At 38.1% G+C, this 26,769-nt stretch overlaps 2 protein-coding genes and 1 non-coding gene across 4 annotated transcripts in view; 2 read left to right on the top strand and 1 right to left on the bottom strand.

The window, feature by feature from the left end:
* The first annotated feature begins 7,119 nt into the window (after positions 1-7,119).
* Positions 7,120-7,201, top strand: trnas-aga (transfer RNA serine (anticodon AGA)). The gene has a single exon. It is a non-coding gene; the product is annotated as a tRNA-Ser (tRNA).
* An 11,048-nt stretch (positions 7,202-18,249) lies between these two features.
* LOC127531962 (uncharacterized) lies at positions 18,250-21,212 on the bottom strand. The gene is made up of 2 exons (XM_051942642.1): positions 20,981-21,212; positions 18,250-20,624 (listed from the first exon to the last, which is right to left on the bottom strand). Exons 1-2 carry the CDS (start codon positions 21,086-21,088, stop codon positions 18,648-18,650), a joined length of 2,085 nt encoding a protein of 694 aa, XP_051798602.1. The 5' UTR covers positions 21,089-21,212; the 3' UTR covers positions 18,250-18,647.
* A 1,747-nt stretch (positions 21,213-22,959) lies between these two features.
* The window catches only part of LOC127531986 (gastrula zinc finger protein XlCGF26.1-like), a 117,885-nt gene continuing 114,075 nt past the window's right edge, over positions 22,960-26,769 (top strand). For both annotated transcript variants that reach the window (XM_051942838.1, XM_051942837.1), the window contains exons 1-2: positions 22,960-23,103; positions 24,228-24,329. In XM_051942838.1, coding sequence (XP_051798798.1) covers positions 24,312-24,329 — 18 coding nt within the window. In that variant the 5' untranslated portion in view covers positions 22,960-23,103; positions 24,228-24,311. The remainder of the gene's footprint in view (positions 23,104-24,227; positions 24,330-26,769) is intronic.

The following is a 26,769-nucleotide window of genomic DNA, read 5'->3' as shown; positions in this document are numbered from 1 at the left end:
ATGTAAATTAATACTTTTTTCTAGGATTTTACTGGAAATTATTGGTAGTTTAACAAAAAAAGTGAAGTTATGTAAAACAGTTTTAGAATATGTAGAATGTTTTTATTTTACAATTTAAAAATTGTGTAAGATAATAAAATCTTACATTTTTAGGATTTGGATATCTTTAAAATGTTGTTTTGTTTTGTAGTTTTTGTGTGTTTTGTTGATTTCAATCATTTAATTCAGTAGGTACTATTTTACAGCCAAATGTTATAAAAGAACAAATCACAATTTTAAAAAAAACAGACTTTTGATGTGGACATTTTGCGCAGCCTGTTTTTCACAGTTAATATGTGAATTTTAAAAATAAATCTGGGATTTTTCCTTGTTATTATTTGTAAATCTGTAAAATGATTAACTTTTGCAGTTTTAAAAAAGTTTTTTAAAAATGTATTTTTTCAGTATATGGAATATTGGCTAATATGAAAACCAAAAATAGTGCAAAAACTTCCAGTCTTCACCACAGTTATTATTGAAAACCAGCATTATGAGCTAAAGTGGTTGTTCAGGGGCTAAATCTGCATCATGCATGTGCTGAGCCACAGGTTTGTGCAGAGCAACAGGTCAATCAGAAAGCGACCCTCTTCTCTTTGTTGTCCCTCATCCTCCCAACATGCTCTGGTTGGTTCCTTATTTCACTTCAAATCTTTTGACTGCATCTAAAGTTCTGCTTAAAGCTCATTTGGGGCAGTTGTCCTACTCAGGCACTCATCAGCGGTGCTGGGAGGTGATACATCCATCTGCGCCTGTGACGGCCGCTAATCCTTGACAACTGTGCCCCTCTGGCACCGTATCCGTTGCACTGCTGGTTGTGTGATACAATAGGCTCCCATCCTTTGTCCTTGAAATTGTTTGAATTAGCACAACGGCGGGGGCTGGGGTTGCAAACATCAGAGTTACTCAAAAGGATTGACAAAATCACATGAGCATGATAGCTTGGAGGTGGTAGACGTGTTTGACAGATAATCAGCAGTAAAATCGATACAAGTGACAGATATAGAATCAGTGCAGCCCTTTGAATGAGTCTAACTTTGGACCTCTGCTAGTGTGCTGTGCAGCACAGTGGGCAATGTTTGATCAGTGGTTTATGTCAGAACTGATTCCCTGTAGAAGATGGACTTGTAGTGTGTTTTTAAGGGATCAGTTCTATTAAAATCTGGCCTAAGTTGCCTTATACCTTTATACCTTATTTACCTTTATGAAACATGTTTGCACTTTTATTCAAATCAAAATCAAATTAAATCAAGCTTTATTGTCATTTAGCTGTAAATACAGCAGAAGTGCACACAAGATGAGCGAATGTTTCTTCAGGATCCAGTTTGAAACAATTAAACTTTACAGTAGAGAAAAAAAACTTCACTTAATTTTAGCTCATGTTTTTCTACTTCATTTATCTTTAACCCTTTAAGCTTCAGTGTACCGCCGGCGGTACACCTACTAATTTGCATAGGAATTTCAAGAATGTCCGACGGCTGCAAACACGATTATACAAACACTATAGACCTTTTTCCGAAACGTCATCATCGAACGTCACCGCCGGTCACCGGCCCTAGCAACGCGATTCCGCCATTTTAAGAGGGGTATGCTTTGCCTTGACGACCATTACTTTCCCACGTTTCCCTCCCGATTTGAACGACCAAAAGCAGATATGCCCAAAACCTGCGCTGTTTTTGGCTGTAGTTCTCAGTCATGGAGCAACAAGAACATTTCTTTTTACAGGATTCCGACTGAAAAGGGCCAGAAAAGGAGTTTATGGCTCACAGCATTGAGGCGGATAAACAATGATGGAACCACATGGAGCCCACAGTCAAAATGGTCCTATGTTTGCAGTCAGCATTTCGTCAATGGTATGTTGTGTTTCATGAAATTATTACCCCTTAACTGATTTTCTGAAATTATTAATTAATAAGCTTAACCAGTTGCGCTTCAGTGTCCCGCCCGCGGTACACTTTGAAATCTGCATAAGGAATTTGCTAAATGTCTGACACTGCAAATGCAATTATACAAACACTATACGCCGATGGAAAGCTTAGATTCTCATGAATCCGCCGGTATAAACCACTTTCAGATGTGATTACCACAGCGGGTAATATAAACACATTTGTCCAACAAACAACGAATATCCATCCATCCGTTCTCTATACCCGGCTTCAACATACACAGCGCGACTCACGTTTCCGGATTCATTATTACACACAGATGAAAATATTCCACAAAAAACGGCCATAATCCAACCTTGGACATCCAGACGAAACAAGCCAGTAACATATTTTGTCCAAAACATGTCTTGAAGTCGGTATAAAATCCACGAATAGGTCGTTTTCAAGGAAATGCACCTCGCGATGCACGTCCAATATTCCCTGTATTTCTCGTCATATTTTTATTTACAAATAGAATATTAGCGATTTTTTGTACTGAAAATGGCTGGAATGACTGCAGCTTATGATGTCTATAATTATCTGAAATGTTGAGGGCTAGCTACTTAGCTTAGGCTAGTGCTAGCTGTGCTTCCCACAAAAAGTCAGGGGTCTTTCTACTGACACTGCTATTTTTAAACCTTCTCTCCTCCCTTTCGTTCTGCTAACTACTATGCTGTAATCAGCAGCATTGTCCTCATTATTGTTAGCACCTCATACCCTTGGACCTAGGGTGGGTAGAGCTCATTTACAGGTATCTGACTCTGAGTTTTGATAATGCACATCTAACTAATATACATACACTACTTCCACTTGAAATTAAAAGGTGTAATGGCTCACCCCGTTAGCTTAACATTAGCTTAGCATAGCGGAGCTGGTGTAGCCGTATCTTACAAGGCATTTATCATTCTGACATTGACCTGTATGCACAAAAACGTATAAATATAAGCATACCTCAAAGAAAACGTATGAGTCCAGGCTTTTATAAGTCTTCATCTTCTCCATTGTGTGGATGCCTGGGCTGTTGATAAGGTACTCGTAAATGGAGTGCCAATGAAGATCTGGACACGTAGTAGGGTCGTTTTCCCATGAAACCAGAGGAATTTGGTACGGACATGACTGCAAACCAACCAGTTCTATTTTTTCTTTATACCGTAGCTTGGCTTTTGGCTCAAGATTTCCGAAATAATCACCAGACGTTTTTCTCCGGGTCAAAACCGTGTGGTTTCGGCGGTCAAATCACGGTTGCTAATGACTTTGTTGCCCCCTCTTAAAATGGCGTCGTGCGTTGCTAAGGAAGGTATGGTCACGTGTCCCAGACTCTGACGTCACTGCGAAAAGGTCTATACGCCGATGGAAAGCTTAGATTCTCATGAATCCGCCGGTATAAACCACTTTCAGATGCGATTACCACAGCGGGTGAGAAAAACACATTTGTCCGACAAAAACAAATATTCATCCATCCGTTCTCTATACACGGCTTCAACGTACACAGCGCGACTCACATTTCCGGGTTTATTATTACACACAAAAAAAAAGATTCCACAAAAAACGGCCATAATCCAACCTTTTACATCCAGATGACACAAGCCAGTAAACTATTTTATCCAAAACATGTCCTGAAGTCGGTATAAAATCCCCGAATCGGTCATTTTCAAGGAAATGCACCTCGCGATGCCCGTCCAATATTCCCTGTATTTTTCGTAATTTTTTAAATTGAAAAATAGAATATTAGCGATTTTTTGTACTGAAAACGGCTGGAATTGACTGAAGCTTAAAGGGTTAACATGCTAATTTTTCCCAGACAGAGCTATACAATGCGGTACGACACTATAAACATTTACAAAATGAACATTTACATTTACAAAATGAACATTTAGTGAAAGCTTTGTGTTGGTGCACAATGTTGTATTATATTACACCACTAACACATCATTCTGGGACATTAATGTTCATGCTTTTAATCTTGTTACTGCTTTAGAACTGCTAACTGCCTGATTTACTCTAAAGAAGCTTGTGTCTACATTTATTCACTTAATTTAAAGTCATTTTTTCTATTCCATTTATCCAGTGAATCCTTTTTAATAAGTCCTTAAAATGTGTTGTACTGTTTATGATTGATTTCTTTCTTTTATTTCAACTTTTTTTAAAAATAGATTTATAAACCTATTGTATTTTGACTGATGCACAACAACACAACAAGCCCTCAAAACTAATTTTTCACTTCCAGCACTCATTGCAAAACTCTCAAACCTGTTGTGCTTGCTGATCCATGATCCACTGAACAAATGCTAAGTAGGTGTGTGTGGCTGCATGTATGAGTGTGTGAGCTTAGATAAGCCACATCCAATCACTCGTCCCACCACCAAACTTGCAACATGTCCTAGTTGGACCTCCCAGCAGCTGCCCAGCCCTGTCAGCAAGAGGTGACTAGAAGAAAAGTCTTTACGTGATCCTAGATCCAAGCCGATCATGTGACCTCTAAAACGCTGCTATAATCCAATGTCCAAGTCTGTTGTGCAGGTCACTTTGTCTTGGTAAGTTAAATCTAGGAATTTCTGTGCCATGCCGGTCAAAGCATTAGCAGCAGTTCTTGACAGGGAGAAGAAGTGGTTGACATTTGGAGCAACATTTGCCAGACAGCTCCACGGTATGTTTCTATGGATTGAAAGTGGAGGTAAAGTAAACTTAGATTAGCCATTTATGTAAATGCTCACACCCACTTCCAAATTCAGCTCTCCCAAGTCAAATACCCATCCCCCTCATCTTCTCCTCCTCCGCCTGTCCTTACCCCAGGGGTGTCCAAACTTTTTTCACTGAGGGCCACATACATAAAAATATAGGAGGGGCTGGGCCACTTACTAGAAATTAAGTATATAGCCTTAACTTTAGTCTGTTAAAGTTAGAATAATCAACTAAAAGTGGTCAAATATGTTATATTGTTGAATATAATTAAAGACAAAACTGCCTTCATCACATCTTTCCATAAATGGATCTTTATTGATTTATTCAGAAAAAGCTTTAGTCGCTCATTCTCAGAACAGCAGCCTCAGAGAATTAAAGAGCACAAATAAATAGAATGCACCTTTTCTCTCAGAACACTGTCTATGCCTCACCTTTCTGTCTGTCCTGTGTTTGTTTTATGTTTCACTTGGGTGTGCACAGCCCTCAATGGCATAATGTAGGAAACAGCTTGAAATAAACATGATAGGTTAATTTGCCATGAGGGCAGGTGATGGTCACAGTCACAAAGAAGAAAAAAATTGCATGAAGCTTAAGTAATGACGCCATGGTTGGTTGGTGTCATTTTTGAGCGGATTTACAGACAAAAAAAAAAGAACAGCAGCCTCAGATTTATTCTTAGACAGAAGATTTACAGTAGAGAAAAAAATACTAAAGGGGACAATGGGACAGGTAAATTTCAAGCTTGTTATTTAAGTTGCAGCACACCTACTAACGTTAGTTTGAAATGGTTAACATTAACAGACTGAACTGGACTTAATAACAGGAGTGCATATAATTTTAGTAAGTTATTCTTGTGAGTATCAGCTGCGCTGGGTATGTAAATCGGGCCATCCAGCTGCGGTGCTGATCCGATGCCGCTCGTGCCAAAAATCCGGACAAATGTCACTTGATCAAGGAGCAAATCTGCATCACATGAGATCAGCTGACTTTGGGTGTGCAGTGTGTGCGCTGTGCACAGCGGTGTGGGAACGACCTGCTTCGCCTGCTGCCTCCGTGACCCGGATAAGTGGAAGAAAATGGATGGATAGATGGAGAACAGAAATTAGTACCACAGGAGTTCTCGTGGCCAAGTGGTTAAGGTGATGGACTAGAAATTCACTGGGGTCTCCCCATGCAGGTTTGAAAACATTGAACTGTTTTCTGCTGTGGCAGTAAGACATAGGTTGAAAATCCCCTCCAAACAGTTAATCCTGGCCATCTATGAAACTAGAAGAGATGATGATATTTAACTGATGATCTTATTATGAGCAAGTCTGAATATCATGTCAGTTCTGCAAAGTCATTCACCTTCTATGTACAGGATGTGAGTGATGGCTTCAATTGTTACACGTTTCCTTCTACAGTGCATGTTTGAGGCCCCAGCTTCAGACTATGACATGTTCATCAGTTTCTTTCTGCAAGACACAAAGATCAACCTTCAGACTGAGAAACAGAAACATTACAGAATATGATACTACTCACATTCTGTGACAAAGTGTTTAGTTGTGTCAGCTAAACCATCACAAACACTAAGCACACAACACTTCATGACCAGCACACATGCGATGGCCGGGAATTAAACCCGGGTCAACTGCTTGGAAGGCAGCTATGCTCACCACTATACCACCATTACTATGAAATGGACTGTTTTTGTGTGCTCTCAGGAGTTCAAATGGATAAGAGAAGTAGGTGCAGAGAAAAGGGAGGAAATGAGCATCAGCCAGAAGCCCTGATCTCTGTCACGACACACAACATCTTAGTATTTTCTACAGCAAAACAACCTGATGAAAATGAAACTAAATCTTGAATCATTCTCGAAGCAACTTCCACATAATGGGAAAGTGATATTGATGAGCCTATTGATTCCACATTCACATGGTCTGCAGTCTTTTTTTTATAACTTTCTTTTCAGACTTTGGCTAGAGTCATTTTGTTGTTTATAGCCTGTATTATATTTAGAACTGCTGGTATTGATTTCAGATTATCCTTTGGTGCACTGGAATTATACAGGGCAAACTAACTTTATTTTGTTCTGTTGTTGTGTTATAACTTAGTACTGTGTTTGATGATCTCTGTCAGATGAGAAGATGAGGTGGAGGACAGTGGAGGAAGTTCCATGGTGTAATGGTCATCACTCTGGGCTCTGGATCCTGGTGTCCCTGGACTTAATGGAGATGATAGGGGATGAAAAGTTGTGTGCATTTTTCTGACCACCAAGCCTGTCCTCCAGTACCCACCAACTTTAACCTCCACCAACAGGTGAGCAGAGACTCTGCTGACCTCAGGAGAGCTGCACGGAGCAACAGGGAGAGACGGAGCTCCAATATTTAAGTGATTAGATAAATGCGTAAAGCAAGGGTGGGAACACGACAGATGTTTGTATGTGAAGCCAAATTTTGCGCTTTCATCACACAGAACAGAAAGCAGTAGCACAGGAGTTGTCATGGCCGAGTGGTTAAGGCGATGGACTAGAAATCCATTGGGGTCTCCCCGCGCAGGTTCAAATCCTGCTGACAACGTTTGACTCTTTTCTGCAGTGACAATCTATGAAATAAGAAGAGATGATGTTTAACTGATGATCTCATAATAAGCACGTGAGAAAGTCCTGATTTGAATATCATGTCATTTCTGCACAGGCACTCACCTTTGATATAGAGGATGTGAGTGATGGTTTCAGTTGTCATATGTTTCCTCCAACAGTGCATGTATGAGGCCCCAGCTTCAGACTCTGACATCTCCATCAGTGTACTTCTTCAAGAATTTAAACCCACCAGGACTATGCAGATTACATTTAACTCTGTTCGGCTGTTAAAGGAGGTTTTCCTCACATTTTGGTGTATTTGAACCCTTCCATGGTCTAAATTCTTTGAACAGATCTTGTGCTGTAATCAATGTCTAACTTAGTTTTTATTTTCATTGCAGTGGTTGATTTTTCCAGAGCAAGATCAATGATTTTTTAATACGTCTTTCTCCACTTGTATTTGGTCTACCTGTGGGTTTCAACTATTATAACTTTTTTCATTTAATAAATGACTAATAACACACTTTGATCTTCATGTTTGTTTGCTTATTTGTTGAAAAGTGGGATTTAATTTTCCATGTTGGATAATCACAGCTTTTTTATTTGGACAATGTTTATCCTCTTCCATGGCAAAAATGAATTGTTAAAATGAAAATAGGAAAAAGATCTTTTGTAAAGCAGTAAAACTAATGTTTTTATTTTTGTTCTGATCTTTTTCTCGCCATTTTCAATTATATTCAATTAAAATATGCCCTGAAAGCAAATATAAAGAACTACAAAGACTGGAACAAAAAAATACATTTTTTTTGTCGTGAAGACTCAGAAACAAAACTTCAAAATAATATTTTGTGTTTTAATTTATATCTGTTCTTATTATTACAGTCAGTGACCGAGTAAAACATGAACAAAATAAAGTTATAACTTGAACTTCTTTCAAACTGATTTTTCTCTGAACAATAAAAATAAAGTATGAGGTCAAAGTGTGACGGTTAGATCAACATAAACTACTAATATCCTGTTGAAGCGCTATAGAAGCGTCAGAGCAGCAGATTGTAAAGTCTGGTCCAGATAAGGAGCTCTACAGTGAGGCTGACCGTCCATCATAGCTGTCTAACCTGGACCTCACATCTCTGAAACCGTTGGAGCTCATTTTTAATCCGCTTCATCTGGATAAACTGACCACAGATTGGACGTTTTTACAACCACTTTCTCACCTCAAATCATCTGAAAACTACATTTTGTGTCACAATAACAGCAGTATTCCCAAAATACTTGTGTTTCCTCTGAAAGTTTCCTCCTCGGTCTTTGCTGCTGGTCTAAATGCATTCTGGGTTATTTGGTTCCAAATCCTCACTTGTCTGGTCTGATGATCCTCCATAATGTGGGCGGAGCCAGAACACATCCAGGTATTTCACTGGTTCTTGATCAGATGCTGCTTTGAACTAGATCAGTACTTGGTCTCTGACTGATGACGTTTTATAAGAACACCAGAACTTAAAAGGAAACTTTTTTTTTTTCAACCTGAGGTCTGTTTTCATTTGTCATTTCATACATGTGAGTGATGGAGAAATGAATTTTTGACACAGCTCCAGTATTTAGCCAGGCAAGCAGCTTCGCAGCTCAGCTAGTGAAAAGTGTGGGGTGTTTTCACAAGAAAACGTGCGATTTCTCGTGAAATCGCACGTTTTCTTTATGTTGTAAATACCAGCGGTATTTTCTCTTAAACTTTTTTGGAATTAAATATAATCTAGATGGGAGATTTTCTGTGGAATTTAAGTGTTTTCTCAGTAGCATGACTGTTATGAACCATTTTAGCTCCTGGTAGCACCTTTATTTATCCCATTGTGTGGTTTCCAGACTTTATGCTAAGCTAACTGGCTGCTGGCTGTAGATATGTGCTGTCAGTCTCATCTGTGAAACATTAGCATTACATTTTTTTTAAAGATTGCTTAAGCATGGTTTTGAAAACAGGGCTCAGAATTTCAGATCACTACACACAATTAACACAACCACACACACAATATGAACAACACCTCAGGTCCTGTGCAAAATGAAACATACCATTCAAACAAAACCTTCTTATGTTACTACATGAAACACACATTTCATGAGGATTAATTCTGTCTGAACCAGATACACACTGCTGTGTTTAACTTCAAACACTTTTAGCAGTTCTACCTCTCAGTGGTTAGATTACTGTCAGTGAAGTACACAGAGAAAGTACAAATACACAACATGGTAAATTCACCAAACACAACACAAGATCAGTGAAAAAGTCTCCTATGATGATTAATGGCTGCTGGTTAGAGCTTTCATGTTTTCCTGAAGCAGAAGTTTAATTCAGTGTCACTCAAAGCCTGCTGAACCAGTCACATCATGATGTCTCCTGGCTTTGTTTCATGCAAAAGATAATTCAGTTCTTTTTTAAGGCCACCAATTATCCAAAATTTGCATCCCCAGCACATGAACACGGCAGCTCTTGTAGGTCAGTTGGTGTGCAGGTTAACAGCTTGGATCCAATTTTTGCAGACTTGAGCAGAAAACAGTCTACTGACGCAAACACGAGCGTTCAAAAGTTTGGGGTCACTTAGTAATGTAAAACATGAAAACCCAACTTTTGAACGGTGGTGCATGTAGATCTATAAAGTCCTCTCCAGTACTCGCTGCAGCTCAAGCACACCAGCTCACCTACGACCGCTCAAACACTGCGTTATGATTTCCATATCCTTCTGTACACTACCGTTCAAAAGTTTGGGGTCATCCAGACAATTCCATGTTCTCCATGAAAGCTCCCACTTTTATTCATGTGCTAACATAACTGCACAAGGGTTTTCTAATCATCAATGAGCCTTTCAACAGCATTAGCTAACACAATGTAGCATTAGAACACAGGAGTGATGGTTGCTGGAAATGTTCCTCTGTACCCCTATGGAGATATTCCATTAAAAATCAGCCGTTTCCAGCTACAATAGTCATTTACCACATTAACAAGGTCTAGACTGGATTTATCATTTATTTAATGCTATCTTCATTGAAAAAACTGATTTCAAGAAAAAGGACATTTCTAAGTGACCTCAAACTTTTGAACATTAGTTCATATTTATATAATGTCATTTTTTAAAAAAATTAGACACTTAAGATGAAATAATATTGATGATAGCTCGTGTCCTTGTTCCTCTTTTAGCACACATCACACAGTATTACAATGAATAAGAACATTCAATCATCAAATACAATCATTTTCATAACAAGCTGCTGTGGAGGCAAAACCTTTTTGTTCTTTGCAATAACTCTTTTGTTCTTTTATTCCGAGGTCTAAAGGTACAGGTGACACAGAGTGCAAAGCAGTCTATGTGTCAAGTCAAACTGGAAGGAGCTGAAAACTCAAAGGAGAAGGACGACCCGGGCAAGATGGCGACGGGGACGGTCGTGTGGTAATTTTTCTCTGGTGAAACCCTGAATTAAATAAAACAGGACCAACTGCCAACCCAAAAACAGACTCCGTGACGACTAAAAAGACTGCGACGAACTTTGTTGTGCCTTAAAGCAGGTGAATTCTGCAGCATTTATAGACTTTAAAGACTCATGAATGCTGATGCTAAAGTAGCTAATGCTAATGCTAAAGTAGCTAACGCGCTCATTTCCCACGACTACTGTGCTCTCGACGCCATGGATTCGGATGTCAAACGATTGCGAAACGCCCTTGCTTCGCCTGGAAAGACTCCACAGCCCCCAAAGAAGGTAAAAACTAACAACGATGCCTCTGATGCCAACCCGGGTTCTGCCTCCATTGCAGATGTCTTAAAAGCTATCCACTCTCAGTCCAGTGAGATCCAAGCTCTGCATGCTCTCATCATTGGCATGAAGTCAGACCTCCAACAAAACACCATTGCCATAGCAAACATCAACAAATCTCTTGAATTTAATTCTGCTGAAATACAAGAATGCAAAGAGAAAAACAAACAGCTGCAAAATGAAGTGAATGTCCTTAAAGAGAAAAATGATGTGCTGGAAAAAAAGGTAACGGTGTTGGAAGAAAAAGTGTCTGATGCTGAAAATTACAAAAGAAGATGGAACCTGAGACTTAAAGGCATCAAACAAGAGAAAGGAGAAAACACACGACAAGTTGCTGTAGACCTTCTTCTACAGCTTGTGCCCCGCTGGAAAGAAAAAATGGGATTCATCCTGGATACTGTAAATCGTCTTGGACGACCCAACACCACCCACCCAAGGCAGATCATCATGCAATTCACTATGAGGATCTACAGAGACGAGCTGTGGAAGGTGACGTACAACAACAAAATCTGCAAAGAGCGCGGCTTCTCATTTGCCCAAGACTTTTCCAAAGATGTGCTGGAAGCAAGAGCGGCGGTGTGGCCTAAAGTTGATGCTGCCAAGAGAAGAGGAGACAAGGTTGTGTATCGTGGTCGGTATGCATACATCAATGGTCAGAGAGTCACACCATGATGTTTCCTGGTCCTGAAGGTTCATACAAAAAATGTTTACACTCAGGGTTTTGCCACTCTTTGTTACTGTTGGTAACTTATCTGTGAACTTCTGAACAATTAAGCTCCTTTTTGTTTGCTTGTTTTAAAGCTGTTGTTTTTTTCATGGTTGAACTTAAAAGCTCGCTTTCTTTTTTATCTGTGAATGCAAGGGGTCTGAGAGACTTGACAAAACGTAAAAGTCTGTTTTTATTCTGCAAAGGGAAAAAAGCACAAATCTTTTTGTTGCAGGAAACACACTCAAAAGAAGAAGACAGTAAATTTTGGACTCAACAATGGGGTGACAAAACTTTTTTCAGTCACGGCACTTCTAAATCAGCAGGTGTAGCTATTCTCCTCAAAAACTTCCCTGGTCAGATAATATATAATGTGGCAGATGAAAATGGTCGTTGGCTGATTCTTATTGCAATTATTGACAATGTGAAAATAATTGTGGTAAATATATATGGTTCTAATAACATTAGTGAGAACAGGCGTTTACTTGATGAATTAACATTCCATCTAGATGATCTTAAAGTATCACACGCTACTGAAAATGTAATAATAGGAGGAGATCTTAACTTAGTTAATGATGATTTCTTAGATAGATTCCCGTCTAGATATACTTCTAGCCATCCTAATATCATATTTAATAATTTTTGTAGTGGTTTAAGTCTCACCGATGCATGGAGGTATCTTAATCCTGGAGTAACTCAATTTTCCTGGTTTGGTTCAAACTACAACTCGAAATCGAGAATTGATAACTGGTTGATTTCTAATACCTTACTATGTTACAACATCAAGTGTACTATTTCAGCAGCTCCTTTAACTGATCACAGTGTCATCTCTCTACATGTTGAATCAAAAACTAAAATCTTTTCAAACAAATTTTGGAAATTTAATTCAAGTTTGCTCAAAAATGATGAATATTGTCAAATGATAAAATCACTTATAAGTGAAATTGAATCTTCTGAAGAACTTTCCACTCCAGCTAAAAAGTGGGAATTCCTCAAATTCAAAATTCGTGAAGCTTCTATTTCTTTCAGCAAAAAACACAAAAAAGAACTTGATCAAAAAGAATCAAACATTATAAATCAACTAAACAGTCTTTGCAGCAAACAAATGTTGAGTGAAGATGATAAACAAACAATATTAAAATTACAGTCAAATTTAGATGAAATCTACACTCACAAAGCTCAAGGAGCATTTATTAGATCTCGTGCAAAGTGGATAGAAGAAGGTGAGAAGAATTCAGCTTATTTCTGTGGATTAGAAAAAAACAGGCAGGAAAAAAACAATGTGAAATCTTTGTTAATCAACAACAAAGAAATTAGTGATAATAAATTAATATCAATTGAAACCTACAAATTTTACAGCAATCTCTATTGTTCAAAATTCTCTAAATCTGATTGTGAAACGTTTCTACAGAATGTTGCTCAGCATATTCCAAAAATTGATGAGAAATACAGAGACACCTGTGATGGACCCCTCACAATTGCTGAACTTGATGCTGTAATCAACCGATTAGCACTTAACAAATCTCCTGGTTCAGACGGCCTCACAGCAAACTTTTACAGACACTTCTGGATGGAAATTAGAGAATTGCTGTTCAATGTTTTTCTAGAAATTTTCGAAACTTGCTCTCTCCCAACTACAATGAGACATGGTGTTATAGTTTCTATTCCAAAACCCAATAAAGACCCTAGAATTATAGATAATAGAAGACCCATTACGCTCAGGAACTCTGATTACAAACTTCTAACTTATATTTTTGCATCAAGGCTACAATCAGGACTTTCAAGTGTAATTTCTGAAACACAATCTGGTTTTATGAAAGGAAGATCAATACATAATAATATAAGGTTGGTTATGGACTTAATTGAATATTGTAATCTGATCCAAGACGATGGCTTTATTTTCTTTTTGGACTTTTACAAAGCCTTCGATTTGGTGGAACATCCATTTATTCTTACTGCACTGGAGCGTTTTGGTTTTGGTCTTAAATTTAGAAATTTGGTTTGTGGCCTGTATGAAAACATAAATAGCTGTGTTCTTCTTCCAAATGGTTCTACTCCAAGCTTTAAGGTTGATGTTGGTATCCCGCAAGGTTGCCCAATTTCTCCCTACTTATTTCTTCTGGTTACTGAGATCTTATCCATTTATATTAAACAAAGCGATGATATTCAAAAACTTAATGTACTGGGTACAGAAATTGTGATCAGCCAATTAGCGGATGACACAACATTATTTTTAAAAAATAAGGAACAGTTCCCAAAAGTAATTGAAAAAATTGGAAAATTCTCTAAAGCTTCAGGATTACGTTTAAACATTAAGAAGTGTGAAATTTTTTCTCTTCATGACACCACTACAAAAGAAATATGTGGCATACCTGTGAAATCAGAGATCAAATATCTTGGTATCCAACTCAGTAAAGACAAAAAAATATGTCAAACTATCAACATTGAGACAAAACTCAAGGAATGTAAAACCAAACTCAACATGTGGCTCCAAAGAGATTTATCAATATTAGGTCGTATATATCTAACAAAGATGGAGAGCTTGTCAAGGTGCATTTAGCCTCTTTACTCAAATGCTGTTTCTTCAAATTCAATTAAATCAATAAACCAAATTAATTTTAATTTCATCTGGCGTAATAAACCACATTATCTGAAAAAAAGCCATATGGTCAAAGATACAAATGAAGGTGGCCTAAAAATGATTGATTTAGAATGCCTTAATGGTACATTGAAGATAAATTGGCTTAAATCTTGGCTCAAAAATCAGAGCTCCCTATGGTACTGTATCCCTAACTACATTTTTACAAAACTGGGTGGTCTAAATCTTTTGCTGGTTTGTGACTTCGAAATTAGTAAGCTTCCTATATCCTTATCAGAGTTCCACAAGCAAATCTTACTGTATTGGAAAATGTTATATGTTCACAACTTCTCTCCACATTTAACAGTAATTTGGAACAACCGATATGTTCTTCATCGTAACAAATCCTTTTATTATGATGACTGGTATAAAAAGAATATTTGGTCAATATTACATCTTATGGACGATGAAGGAAATTTACTAGATTATGAACATTTCTGTGCAAAATACAACTTCACCCCCCCTTTCTTAGATTTTATGCGTTTACGTAGTGCTCTTCCCAAAGAATTTATCTTTTTATCCAAAAATTACCTTGCTCATCAAAAAACACAAGTTAATCTCACTTCTCCCATGATTCATGGAATATCTATTATAGATAAAAAATGTAGTAACTCTCTTATTAGAAAATGTTTTGCAGATGAATTATTTCCTGAGGTACAAAATAAAAATGATATTCTTTCCAAATTTGATAAAAAGACCATTTCAATATTGAGAACAATGTATTTATCCTTTCCAGTTGCTCCTAAGGTCAAGGAAACACACTTCAAAATTATGAACAACATCTATCCTTCTAAAGAGTTACTTAGAATTCGTTTTAATATACAAGAAAACAGTTGTACATTTTGTAATGTTGATATAGAAACAACAGACCATCTTTTCTTTCACTGTGTGACAGTACAAAAGTTTTGGGAAGATTTACAGAAATGGATAAAAGAAATATTTCCTTCATCACCATCCTGTTTCTCAAGAGATGATATAACATTTGGTATCCTGTTAAATAACAAAAAAGAAGAACTCTGTATTAATGTGATTTTATGTATAGCTAAATTCTGTATTCACAAAAGCAAATGTCAGAAATGCTCACCCAGCTTTTCCTTTTTCAAAAATGAACTTAAATTGTATTTAAAATCGTTGAAATGTATGAAAGGTCCTAAAGCCATGAAATTATTTTCTTATATAGGTGATACCCTACGGAAGCGTATTGCATTCACCTGAAAAAAAAAAAAACCTCTGGTTTTTCTGAGTAATTTATTTTTTTAGCTTGTTTTTCTGACTATTTTTTTCTGTTTTTCAGACTGATTTTTTTTTTCTGTTTTTCAGACTAATTTTTTTTCTGTTTTTTGGACTAATTTTTTTTGTTTTTCGGATTAATGTTTTTTCTGTTTTTCGGACTAATTTTTTTTTGTTTTTCGGATTAATTTTTTTTCTGTTTTTCGGACTAATTTTTTTTCTGTTTTTCGGACTAATCTTTTTGTCTGATTGTAGAGGGCATTTGAAACAATAGACGCATTCATTTCTTTACTGCGAGCAAACATGGCCAACTTGTTTAATTTGATCAAGTTGTACTTTCATTTGGGTTTAAGACACTGGGAGATAGTGACGTCTTTAAGTCATATAGATGGCATTATCATTAGTTTGTCCACTTTACGCAGGCACCTGAGGACTTTGCACTTGTTTAGGCGGAAAGCCCATTCAGATCTGCTGGACATAGCACTGTTTCTCCAGGATCAGCTGCACGGATATGGCATGTTCCATGGATATAAAATGATGCATTTGAAATGCATTCAGGCTGGCTATGTGGTCACTCAAGACACGATCAGGAGACTGCTGAAGATACTGGATCCACATGGTGTGCGACTGAGGCGCCGGAATCGCCTTCGGCGGCGTATGTACCGGAGTCCAGGCCCAAACTTTATGTGGCATGTAGACTCTTATGATAAGCTTAAACCGTACGGGATCTGCATCAATGGTGCAATAGATGGCTTTTCACGAATGGTGATATGGCTACATGCTTACTGTACAAACAGTGATCCCAAGATAATTGCACAATACTTCACTGATGAGGTGTCATCAAGGAATGGAACTGCTTCCCGCATTCGTTCGGACCTAGGAACCGAGAACTGTTACCTTGAACAAATGCAGATGTTCTTGAGGCACGATCATCTGGACAACTTTTCGCACAGATGTTATCTGTATGGATCGAGCAATCACAACCAGCGAATCGAGAACTGGTGGGGCTTCTTAAGGAAGCAACACGCACAGTTTTGGATGAACCTGTTCCAAGACTTAAAAGACTCAGACTCCTTCTCTGGTGACTTCCTGGACAAAAGTCTCATTCAGTTCACATGCCTTGAAATGATAGAGGTAATATGAAAAGCTAAAATAAAGGGACAGTAATATCAGCATTCAAAGTACTTACGAGTATGAAATGCAATAAAACGTTCCATCAGTATTTTGATGTTTTTAATTGCATAATAGTTTACTACTGCATTTGTTTAAGTTGGAGCTGATTTGAACTACATGGCTAGTTCAATGTATTGTAACATCACCTGCAATTGGAATAGGAAATGCGTGAACTGATTTTCTCACTTTCCATTTTTATTTATATTTAGAAAGAATTGCAGGAAGTTGTTCATCTCTGGAACAGTCACAGAATCCGCCCAAGCAGGAATGCTGTGTCTCCAGGTGGGCGCCCAGTGCTGATGTACACCCTACCCCAACTTTTTGGTGCCAGAGAGTGTCTGCAAGAAGTATCGCAACAAAAGATAGAAGCCTGCCGAGAAGAATGCCTTCAGAGAGGACCATATCCCTGTGATGACACAGTGTTTGAGATTTGCTGCCTTGCCATGGCAGAAAACAGCCTTCATCCACCAACCTCTCCAGAGGAAGCCATTGAGCTTTACTTGTTCTTACGTGCTTACATACAAGCTCAAATTTAATAATCACAACCTGCTCTACTAGATCAAATGACTGGATGTAAGGCACCACACATAAGGGTAGAAAATCATATGGACCATGAATTTCACTGTAAAGGGTGTTGTTTGTAAACAGTAAATAACAGTGAACTCTTTACTACTGGGCATCTCCCCTGGTTTGTATATCCTATTTCTATTCGTTATCATAAAAATACACATCAGAACAAGTGCTGCAAGTCCAATAGCTGTGTATGAAATATCACATCATGTGACATTTTGCGTAAAAGAAATGGAAAATCTGCGTTGCAAAAAGGACAGTCATTGTCAGAATTAAATCAAACAAGTTATAATATCTTGTCCTCACTGGTGTGTATACCAAATTTCTCTCACAGACAAAATACCTGTTAATACCGAGCAGTGTAACCTTTTCTCTTTGATATTTAGTTATTGTTTATTGTAGTATTTAGGAAGTATACCTTCCTGTGTTGTATGTCATTTGCAGTGAAACAATTACATGCAACAGTAGTTGGTAAATATGTATCTAAAACTAGTTGGTGATCATCATGTCATCTCTCAAACATACACAAATAACGTCAACTATTCTTATGTATTTGAATGAAATGTCACGGTCAATGTCACTAAATTTATGTTGAAGTGCAGTTGTTATTAAACTTTCAGCAAATGAAGCCTATGATGATCTTTTTGCAGGGTATGCATCTTTACTTGAGTTTAAACACATTTGATAACTTTAACATTTCACAATACAAGCCAACACAATCCATAACAAAGAGTGTGTCCAATTTTAAGATTGTGGAAGGAAATACATCATGCCTGACCAGCAGAACAACATGACTCAACAACAAAACACAATCTGTTTGAAGACAGTTGCACAGAACAAGACAGCAACCTGTGATTCTCTTTGTTTATAAAAACAAAACAAAAAAAAACAAAAACCCAAGGACCTTTTAATGTAACGGACAGATTCACAAACACTGTCAGTATTAACATCTGACATGAGGTAGAGGTTCAAATTCTATTATGATTTAACAGTGATATTATAATGAAAGTATAATGTAATGTCCAAAGATTCTGACTGGTAACAAAAATGCCATAAATAAAAGTAAATTAACTGTTTCCTTTTAAAATACAAAGAAAATATCCAAAATTTTTTTAAAAAAGTGCTTATCACATAGGCCCTGAGTTAGTCACATATTCTCCTCACATGCTCTGATAACAGAAAAAGTCTTAAGGCAAAGTAAACCATTGTTTTCCTGATATAATACCACCAAAATATTCACAATGCAATAGAAATAATTTTGCATTTTCTCCTAAACCTACATTGCTGGCACTGATGGGAAGAGAAAAATGTGTCTGTGTTTTTCATTCACTTTTATGCAATGTCCATTGTGTAACAGTTGTTGGACAGGATGGCCTCCATTTCAGCTCGAAGCTCAGGATAGCTGTTGTAAGTTGATGGCAGCTCCACAGTTGGGCCACAAGTATGGGCAATTGGCCGCCGTGCTAGCCCTTCAAAAGAGGTGAATGTGACTTGAATTTCTTTTACACAGATGACATCAGACCCAGTCAGAAATCTCATCAGCTTGCGGAGACCTACTTCATCCAATCCCCTTATGTACTGATGTAAAAATCGCAAACTTTGGTTCTCTGCTGAAGAGGTGGGAGAAGCTGTTATCATCTTAATGACCTTTCGTGTTGTTGGTTTAATGTCCTCATACAGCTTTTTCATATCCTCTACACTGGGGAAAAACTCCCTGAGTATTGGCCCTGCAACCTCTGCAATATTATCCAGTGCATATTTTGGGTGCTGGATCATTTGCTTGTGGGCGACCTGGACAAGCACAGCTCTCAAGTTATCTTGTGTTGGTACTGTTCTTACTCCCATGCGATCCATAAGATCAAGAAGCTCTTCCTCATCATCGCTGACAACAGCCTCTTGCAAAGCAGTGGACAAGAGATCACGCTCAGACTGACTAAGATACAACATCAGAGAGTCAAACAGTAAATCAGGTGAAACAGAGCGTTCACCAAATATGACTGCTGCTGTAAAGGCTTGTGCCAGCCGAAATGGAAAATATCCATGATCCTTCAGTCCTTTGGCCAATATCCTGCCAACAGACTTCCATTCCTCCTCTTGCCATTTTGGGGAGAGTGATGGCACCCTCACATCTGCACCTTCTGCTGCACAATCTAAAAACTCTGTCCAGAAGGCAGCGTATACATCCCTGGACACACCATCAGCATCTGCTCCCATTTCATCAATGAAGCTGTATTTCAAAGAGTAGGTCATCATTGCTTCATCCTTGAACTGGGCAATCAGTTCATCTACGAGAGTCACTCTGTGAAGTTTCACAGTCACATGCAAAAGTTCATAGGCAGGACTTGGTGGTGTAGCAGAAGCTGTGCCAGCATTAATAGGAGTTGAGGTGGAGGTGGGGGTGTTTATTTGTTCGTCTTCTATGGCAAGGATTGGCTCATATATGAGTGTATCATCAAGAGCACCTAAAAACGGCCCACCTGTCAAAGGACCAAAAACGACTTCTGATGTATTACACAAAGATGTAAGGTCAATAATCTGAATAGCTGCAGGAGAGACATCAGCTGACACTGTAGCAGTACTTTGCTCATCATCTTTGACTGTGTGCATTTCATTTTCACTGTTATGTCTTTCCTGTGTCAGTTGCTCGACGTCTTCCATTGTGTGCTTCTCTTGTCCAGATTCTGTTGTGTTTTCATGTTGCTCATCTGTAAGTACATCAGCTCTTTCCTCTGGGTCATCTTCACTGGTCAGGGTCTTTGTGAACAAATAAAATCTTAACAACCCAAATTTGTGGGTTTCGTAGTACTCTCCTACACTAACATCCTCATCAACTTGTGCTTCCTGAAAGTCAACTACATCGTGACTGAACTCTTCCCACTTTCCCATCACTGACTTTTCATTATGGAAAAACAGTTTTTTTGCTTGTGACAAAATCTCAATTTTGGTGGCACTCTTGTTAATATCAAGAACTCTGGTTCCTCCACCACTGCGTTTTCTGACTTGTCTGTTATCATGTATCCACCCTAACTCTATTTTTCTGGTTGTCTTCCAGGCTCTCTTATTACTTCTTAGATGCATTTTTTTTGACTGCACGGTATTTTCCCTCTCAAAATCTTGATCGCTGTCTGTGTTGCTCATTGTGCCCATTTTTTTTTTAAGTTTTTCAAATAAGGACAGTCTTTTTGTCTCATTTCCACCTCTTCTCTGTTTGTCCATACAGAAACGCCTTGTGGCAATCCTGTCACCATATGCGGGAATGTAAGAAGCCATAATGGCATCATCTATCTCTCCAATGAGCGAGATGTCGATCTGCAATAAAAACAAAAGTATCTATTAGACATAACACAGCTTAAACCACATTACCTCCACGGCTATTTACTTCTGTGCTAAATTCCAGGACAAACAATTATAAATGCCTAATGTAAATGATAACACAATGGACAGTATGAGACAGTACATTGTCTCAAACTCAGTCCGCATTGTTGGAAGGGTTGCTTGACAAATGAAAATACTGCTGGAACCACATGTGATGGTTTAAAATGTATAGGTACATGTAAAATCCTTGAAAATACATTAAAAATATAAAAATATTCAAAACTACACAATATCCAGAAAATAATTTAAAATGATTATACTTCTGCAAGAACAAATTTCCTGTGACTTACATGATCCTGCTGCATTTTCTGGATACTCTCCTCAGGAACACCTCTGTTGCGAAGAAATATCCACAGACCATCATCTTGTGGAAGGCCAGAGGTTGAGGATGTAGCCATTGCTGGCACTGCAAAAATGTAGGAAAAAGGCAGAATCTATATAAGTATCTATTGCATCAACAGTTAACACGTTGAAAACTGTCAAGGTCGATTATGTCATGATATTGTCAAATTATATGAAAGCACAAAGCAAGTTTGTTTGAATACATGTTTCATGTCTTGAAAGTCGACCATCGTCATTAAACATTTGAATGTACTCACTCAAATCACCATCAAAACGGATTTATCTAGTGTTCTGTTGTGATGAAAGCCTTCACTGGTTATTCATAAACAAAACATTACTCTAATAGTACAGAAAACTAAACTCAGTAGCTCAGAGTTAAGTAAAAGTAGCCTAAGTGTTTGTAGTCTATTATTTTTACTATTCAAATAGTCAATATCGGTATATCAAGTATTCCAGATTGGTATCCAGGTAATCCAGATTACTGATACAGATTAGATTATACAAATATGTGCACAGACGTTTTATGTAGGGTCTTTATACATTGCATATCAGGTATTCATACATGGGAAACAACAAAGGAGATGGAGCCCACAAGCAAACCACAACAACCTCAGAAACTCATGATGCCTCAATGGTGTCAGTAAATAGTGACTAATCTACTGGCTAGTATGTTTGTTTGCATGTTTACTTGTCACATGTTAAACAACTTCTATTTTAGCATCCTTATGTCATGTCTCTCTACTGCAGGGGTCGGCAAGTAGATGTGGCTTCGGGCCAAAATGTTTGTAAACAATCGAACAGCGGGCCAACATGCGGGGGGGTGCGCTCCGATTCCGCAAGCGGGGGGGGGGGGGGGGGGGGGGGGGCGATACCGCGAGCAGCGGAGCTTCTACAGCCGCCAGTTACCGACCACTGCTCGACTGGTAGCGTAGCCTATACTATTAGCATATCACTTGGCACAAGTAAAAGGAGCCGTTCTTTACGTGTTACATAAAGCCACAGCCTAACAATAGAAGGATACTAGTATCATACCCTATGTGCAACTAATTAGGCTACATGTCTTACCTTAATTGTCCCGGAATTAGTAGAAAGGTGAATATGAGGCATATAGGTAGGGTAAGGAACAGGAGTCGCCATCTATCCGCGGAAGTTGCAGATTGAATGTTCTCGCGGGATTTCGAAGTATCTCGATAATTCAGGGAAAAAAATAGTCCGAAAAACAGAAAAAAAATAGTCCGAAAAACAGAAGAAAAAAAAATTAGTCTGAAAAACAGAAAAAAATTTGTCCAAAAAACAGAAAAAAAATTAATCAGAAAAACAAAAAAAAATTAGCTCGAAAAACAGAAAAAAAAATAATCCGAAAAACAAAAAAAATTAGTCCGAAAAACAGAAAAAAAATTAGTCCGAAAAACAGAAAAAAAATTAGTCCGAAAAACAGAAAAAAAAAATCAGTCTGAAAAACAGAAAAAAATAGTCAGAAAAACAAGCTAAAAAAATAAATTACTCAGAAAAACCGGAGTTTTTTTTTTTTTCAGGTGAATGCAATACGCTTCCGTAATACCCCACTGGACTCAAGTCAACAACAAAATGACTCCTTTTGAACTAAAAACTGAATTTATTGTTCCGGACTCATACCCTTGCACAATTTGTTGCACTATTGTTTATTTTTTGTCTAATTATCTAATTATTGTTTACCTACTTTATTTTATTACCTCTTGACTTTGTTCCCATTTTAAGAGTTTTTCATGTTTTTCCTTCCAAAGCCATGGTTGTTAAATTGTACAAGTTTATTGTGTATTGTTAAGAAAATAAAATAAAAAATAAAAAATAAAAAAAAAACTCAAAGGAGAAGCATTTACGCACAGGTCCGACACTCAGCTGGGGCGGAAACAATCTGCGGCTGCAGGTTTACCACCGGCGGCAAAAAAAGGGGACACACGCAGCACTGAGGAGGAACTGAGAATGAATGACCGAGTTCAAACAGTGTCCGTGAGTTTCTGTTGGGAAAGGATCAAGATCTGCGGCAAACTGTGCAGGATTGCCTTCATCTCCAAAATCCGGGTTGCAGCCGGTAAGAGCAGAATTCTGGAGACTCTAAAAGACTGTTTAAGCTGCCGATGTGTGCCACTGCAGTATGTGTTAGCATTAGCATTAGCATTAGCCACGGAGATCAGCCACGAGCGGCTTGCTGTAAACTTTGTCTGTTTACCAATAATTTTCGTGTGTTTTGTAATTGTTCAGTTGAAAATAAGATTGCAGGCTAATTGGTGCTAATTAGAGGGTTCCAGCTAAGACCAGTGAATTCATCCTGTTTGTAATGGTGGGTTTTTACGATGCCCTTTATTTATTTATTGGATCTGGAAAGGATTGCACTTTAAAAGCACTTTATGCACTTTAAATACTTTTAAAACCATGAAGTAAAAAGTATAAAATAGTTTAAAAAATTGCTCAGAGTAATTTGTTAAACTGTGATTTAAAATTAACTCTTTAAAATGCAGATAAATTCATGTGTGGTATAGTATTGGGTTGAATATTGCTCATGCCATGATTTGTCGCTTCAGTTTATGTGGTGTTGAGGTTGACAAACATAAATTGAGTGGAGCAGCATTTGCCAATGTGGTGAAAATGTCCATGAGGAATGGTTGTTACTATTTGCTGAATACAGTGATGTGAACATTGTCCTTTTGTGTTCTGAAAGCAACTGTCTGATTGATGAGTGGAGTCCTGCTCAAACCCTGGGTAGATGATCATCATTTTTCAAGTGGGGAAACTGCACAAACTCTGAGAAAAATCATCAATGAGAATCGCCTGTCATTGAAAGTGGGAGGACACTTGACGCTATGGGAGAGTGCAAAGAACAGAGAGTGAGAGCTGCCTTTAAACAGAACACTGAGCAGTAAAATACATTCACGAACTTACAGCATGAACAGTTTTCTACCAGCAGTCTTGTCTTGAATCACCTGCAGTAGCATCTTTATTTTCTCTTTATTCTCTTTTTCCATGTCTGTTTTCTGTCTATGTTCCTTATTTTTAACAGTTTAAGTTCATTTGTATCAGTTTTAGGTGAAACTGAAAAGAGCTAAAAGTGAACTATTGAGTTGAAATGTGTCCTCTGTGTTGGCTGATGAACATATGGGACACTCTGACACTTGTGTATAGAGTGGTATCCTAATGAAGATGTGTTTGATGTGACAGGTGATTGGCAGGAGGAGGAGAGTCTGACGGAGGAGCAGAGGAATGTTGGCAGCCATTTAGTCTGAGCTCAACAACGGAGGAAACATGGATTCTTCACAAAAAGTGAGAAACATATCACTGTAACATTATTATCATTCATTTGTTCTTTAAAACGTCTAAAGTTGCTCCAGTTGGTTAGATGGGCCGACCAAAGCCAGGTGACGTTGGCTGGAGAGATGTAGCTCTGCAGAAGCAGCTGTACTGAGGATATAATGGTGGACTGCTAGGAAGCTGCTTGTTTTTTGTTTGAGGCTGAACTCGCTGCTGATCATACTTTCTGAAAATGTCTTAGATGGTGATGAAGATAAGTAACAGAAGAAAAGTCTTGTTTTTCAAGCAAGTTGTTCAGGAAGGTAAAGAGCAGCATTTTCTTTGGTAGAGAATAATACTTTTGAGCATTGTGAGTTTACCAGCCTTTTCCTTGTCAAGAAATTCAGACAGTTGAACCCAGAAGTTTACTTACATTGTATAAACGACACATAACCCGTTTTTTTAAATTTACACAATCTGACATTAAATCTGGCAATGCTTCTCCTGTTTTATGTCAGTTAAGATGACCAAAATTATCTTTAAATGCCAGAATAACGAAAGAGAGATTTATTTTTTTTTAGAGAATTTTTATTATTTTATTCACAGTCAGACGTTTGACACATTAAGATTGCTATGCCTTCAAGATGATGATGTCCTGACTTTGAAAGCTTTTGATAGATTAAGATGTATTTTCAGGCACACCTCAAACACACTGCTTCCTTGTGTGACGATATTAGAAAATCTAAAGAAATCAGCCAAGACATCAGGAAGACATTTGTGGGCCTCCACTGGTGTGGTTCATCCTTGGGTGCAATTTCCAGATTGCTGTGGTTTGACGTTTATCTGTCCAAACAATTACATGCACAGATCCACACCATGGGAATGTCAAGCCATCCTACTGCTCAAGATGGAGATTGGTTAAGGTTAGGATTGTTTTGGAGGGAAATGTGCTCATCAACCCCAGAACAAAAGCAAACGATCTTGTGAAGATGCTGGCTGAGGATGGCCTGAGTACACCATCCCAACTGTGAAGCATGGGGGTGGCAGCACCATGTTGTGGGAGTGTTTTTGCTGCAGGAGGGACTGGTGCACTTCACAAAATAGATGGCATCAAGAGGGTAGAACATTATGTGGAAATATTGAAGCAACATCAGCCAGCAAATGAAAGCTTGGGCTTAAGAAACTGTGCACTGCTGACTTAGAACTGCTTTCTGTTTCACTGTGCCCTCCATATCTGCCTCAGAAACTTCCACAGATATTTGTGAAACTTGTCTATATCTGTCCAAAGGCCAGTGAAATAAATGCCTGTGGGCTTATCCATCAGGTCATCCAGACACTTCAGTCCAACTCCCCTAACATCAGTCTGGGAGACATGAACCACTGCACACTAAAACAGACACTGAGAGACTTCCATCAGTACATCACATGCCCCACTAGATGAGACAAAATCTTTGATCTGTTACAACTAGGCATGCCACGATTCACTCAACTCACGATACGCTTCGAATCACGCTTCGAATCATGTACAACACAAAAGGCAAATGACTGATTTTTTATTATTATTATTATTTCTCTTTTTAGCAATAGTGTTTTCTCTTATGCTCTTTACAATACAAATTAGACCTAGCAGCAAATGACAAAAAATTGCATCAGTTCTCTTCTTTTCTTTCTTTTTTGTTTTACAATACTGTTTTTTTCCTATCCTCTTTATACCTGCATAGGAAATGACTGGAAAGTGGAAACTGTTTTGTCAACTCTCAAATCCTGTTTTTTTCCTTTTTTGTTACAATAGGCCTACTGCCTTCTTTTCAATAAATCAGTACAGTATCAAGATTTTTTCCCCTTTATTTCAGATCAAGTTAACTCTATTTAAAACCAGGCATAAACTAAGACATTATACGAACACAACAAAGCTTGTTTTGTTTTATTTACACTCTTTTCAAATAAATACTGCATCAGAGAATGTTTTTTTTTTTTTAATTCCTGAGGTAGACAAGCCAGGCACAAAACAAAGGCATATTTATTTTTGTCTGAACAAAAATTGAATACCAATTTAAAATTAAAGCTGCAAGCAGCGATGGACGGGCCCTCGCATCCACGCTGGTCGGTGAATCCACGCACGTCCACCAGGTGGCGCTGTGACTGAGAGTATATGTCGGCCTCTGAATCGCATCTGGACCAGAGTCCAGTCATACATGTAAAATTTCAGCCAGACTGTAGCATGTTCAGAGCAGTTATAGAGCATTTCCTGTCTATCCACCAGGTGGCGCTGCGACTGAGAATGTATTTCAAACAGTGGATGTGATCAGGGTTGGACTCTGATCAGTCATGTAAAGTTTAAGGCTGATTGGAAAACGTACAGGCTACTTACAAAGCATTTCCTGTCCATCCAACAGGTGGCGCCATGACTGAAAGGGTATGTTGGCCTATGGAATTGATCAGGATTGCAGTGTGATTACACATGTAAAGTTTG

Source organism: Acanthochromis polyacanthus, chromosome 22 (genome assembly GCF_021347895.1).
Source record: "Acanthochromis polyacanthus isolate Apoly-LR-REF ecotype Palm Island chromosome 22, KAUST_Apoly_ChrSc, whole genome shotgun sequence".
In the NCBI taxonomy this organism is placed as follows: Eukaryota; Metazoa; Chordata; class Actinopteri; family Pomacentridae; genus Acanthochromis; species Acanthochromis polyacanthus.
This window is presented reverse-complemented; position numbering and strand designations above follow the sequence as displayed.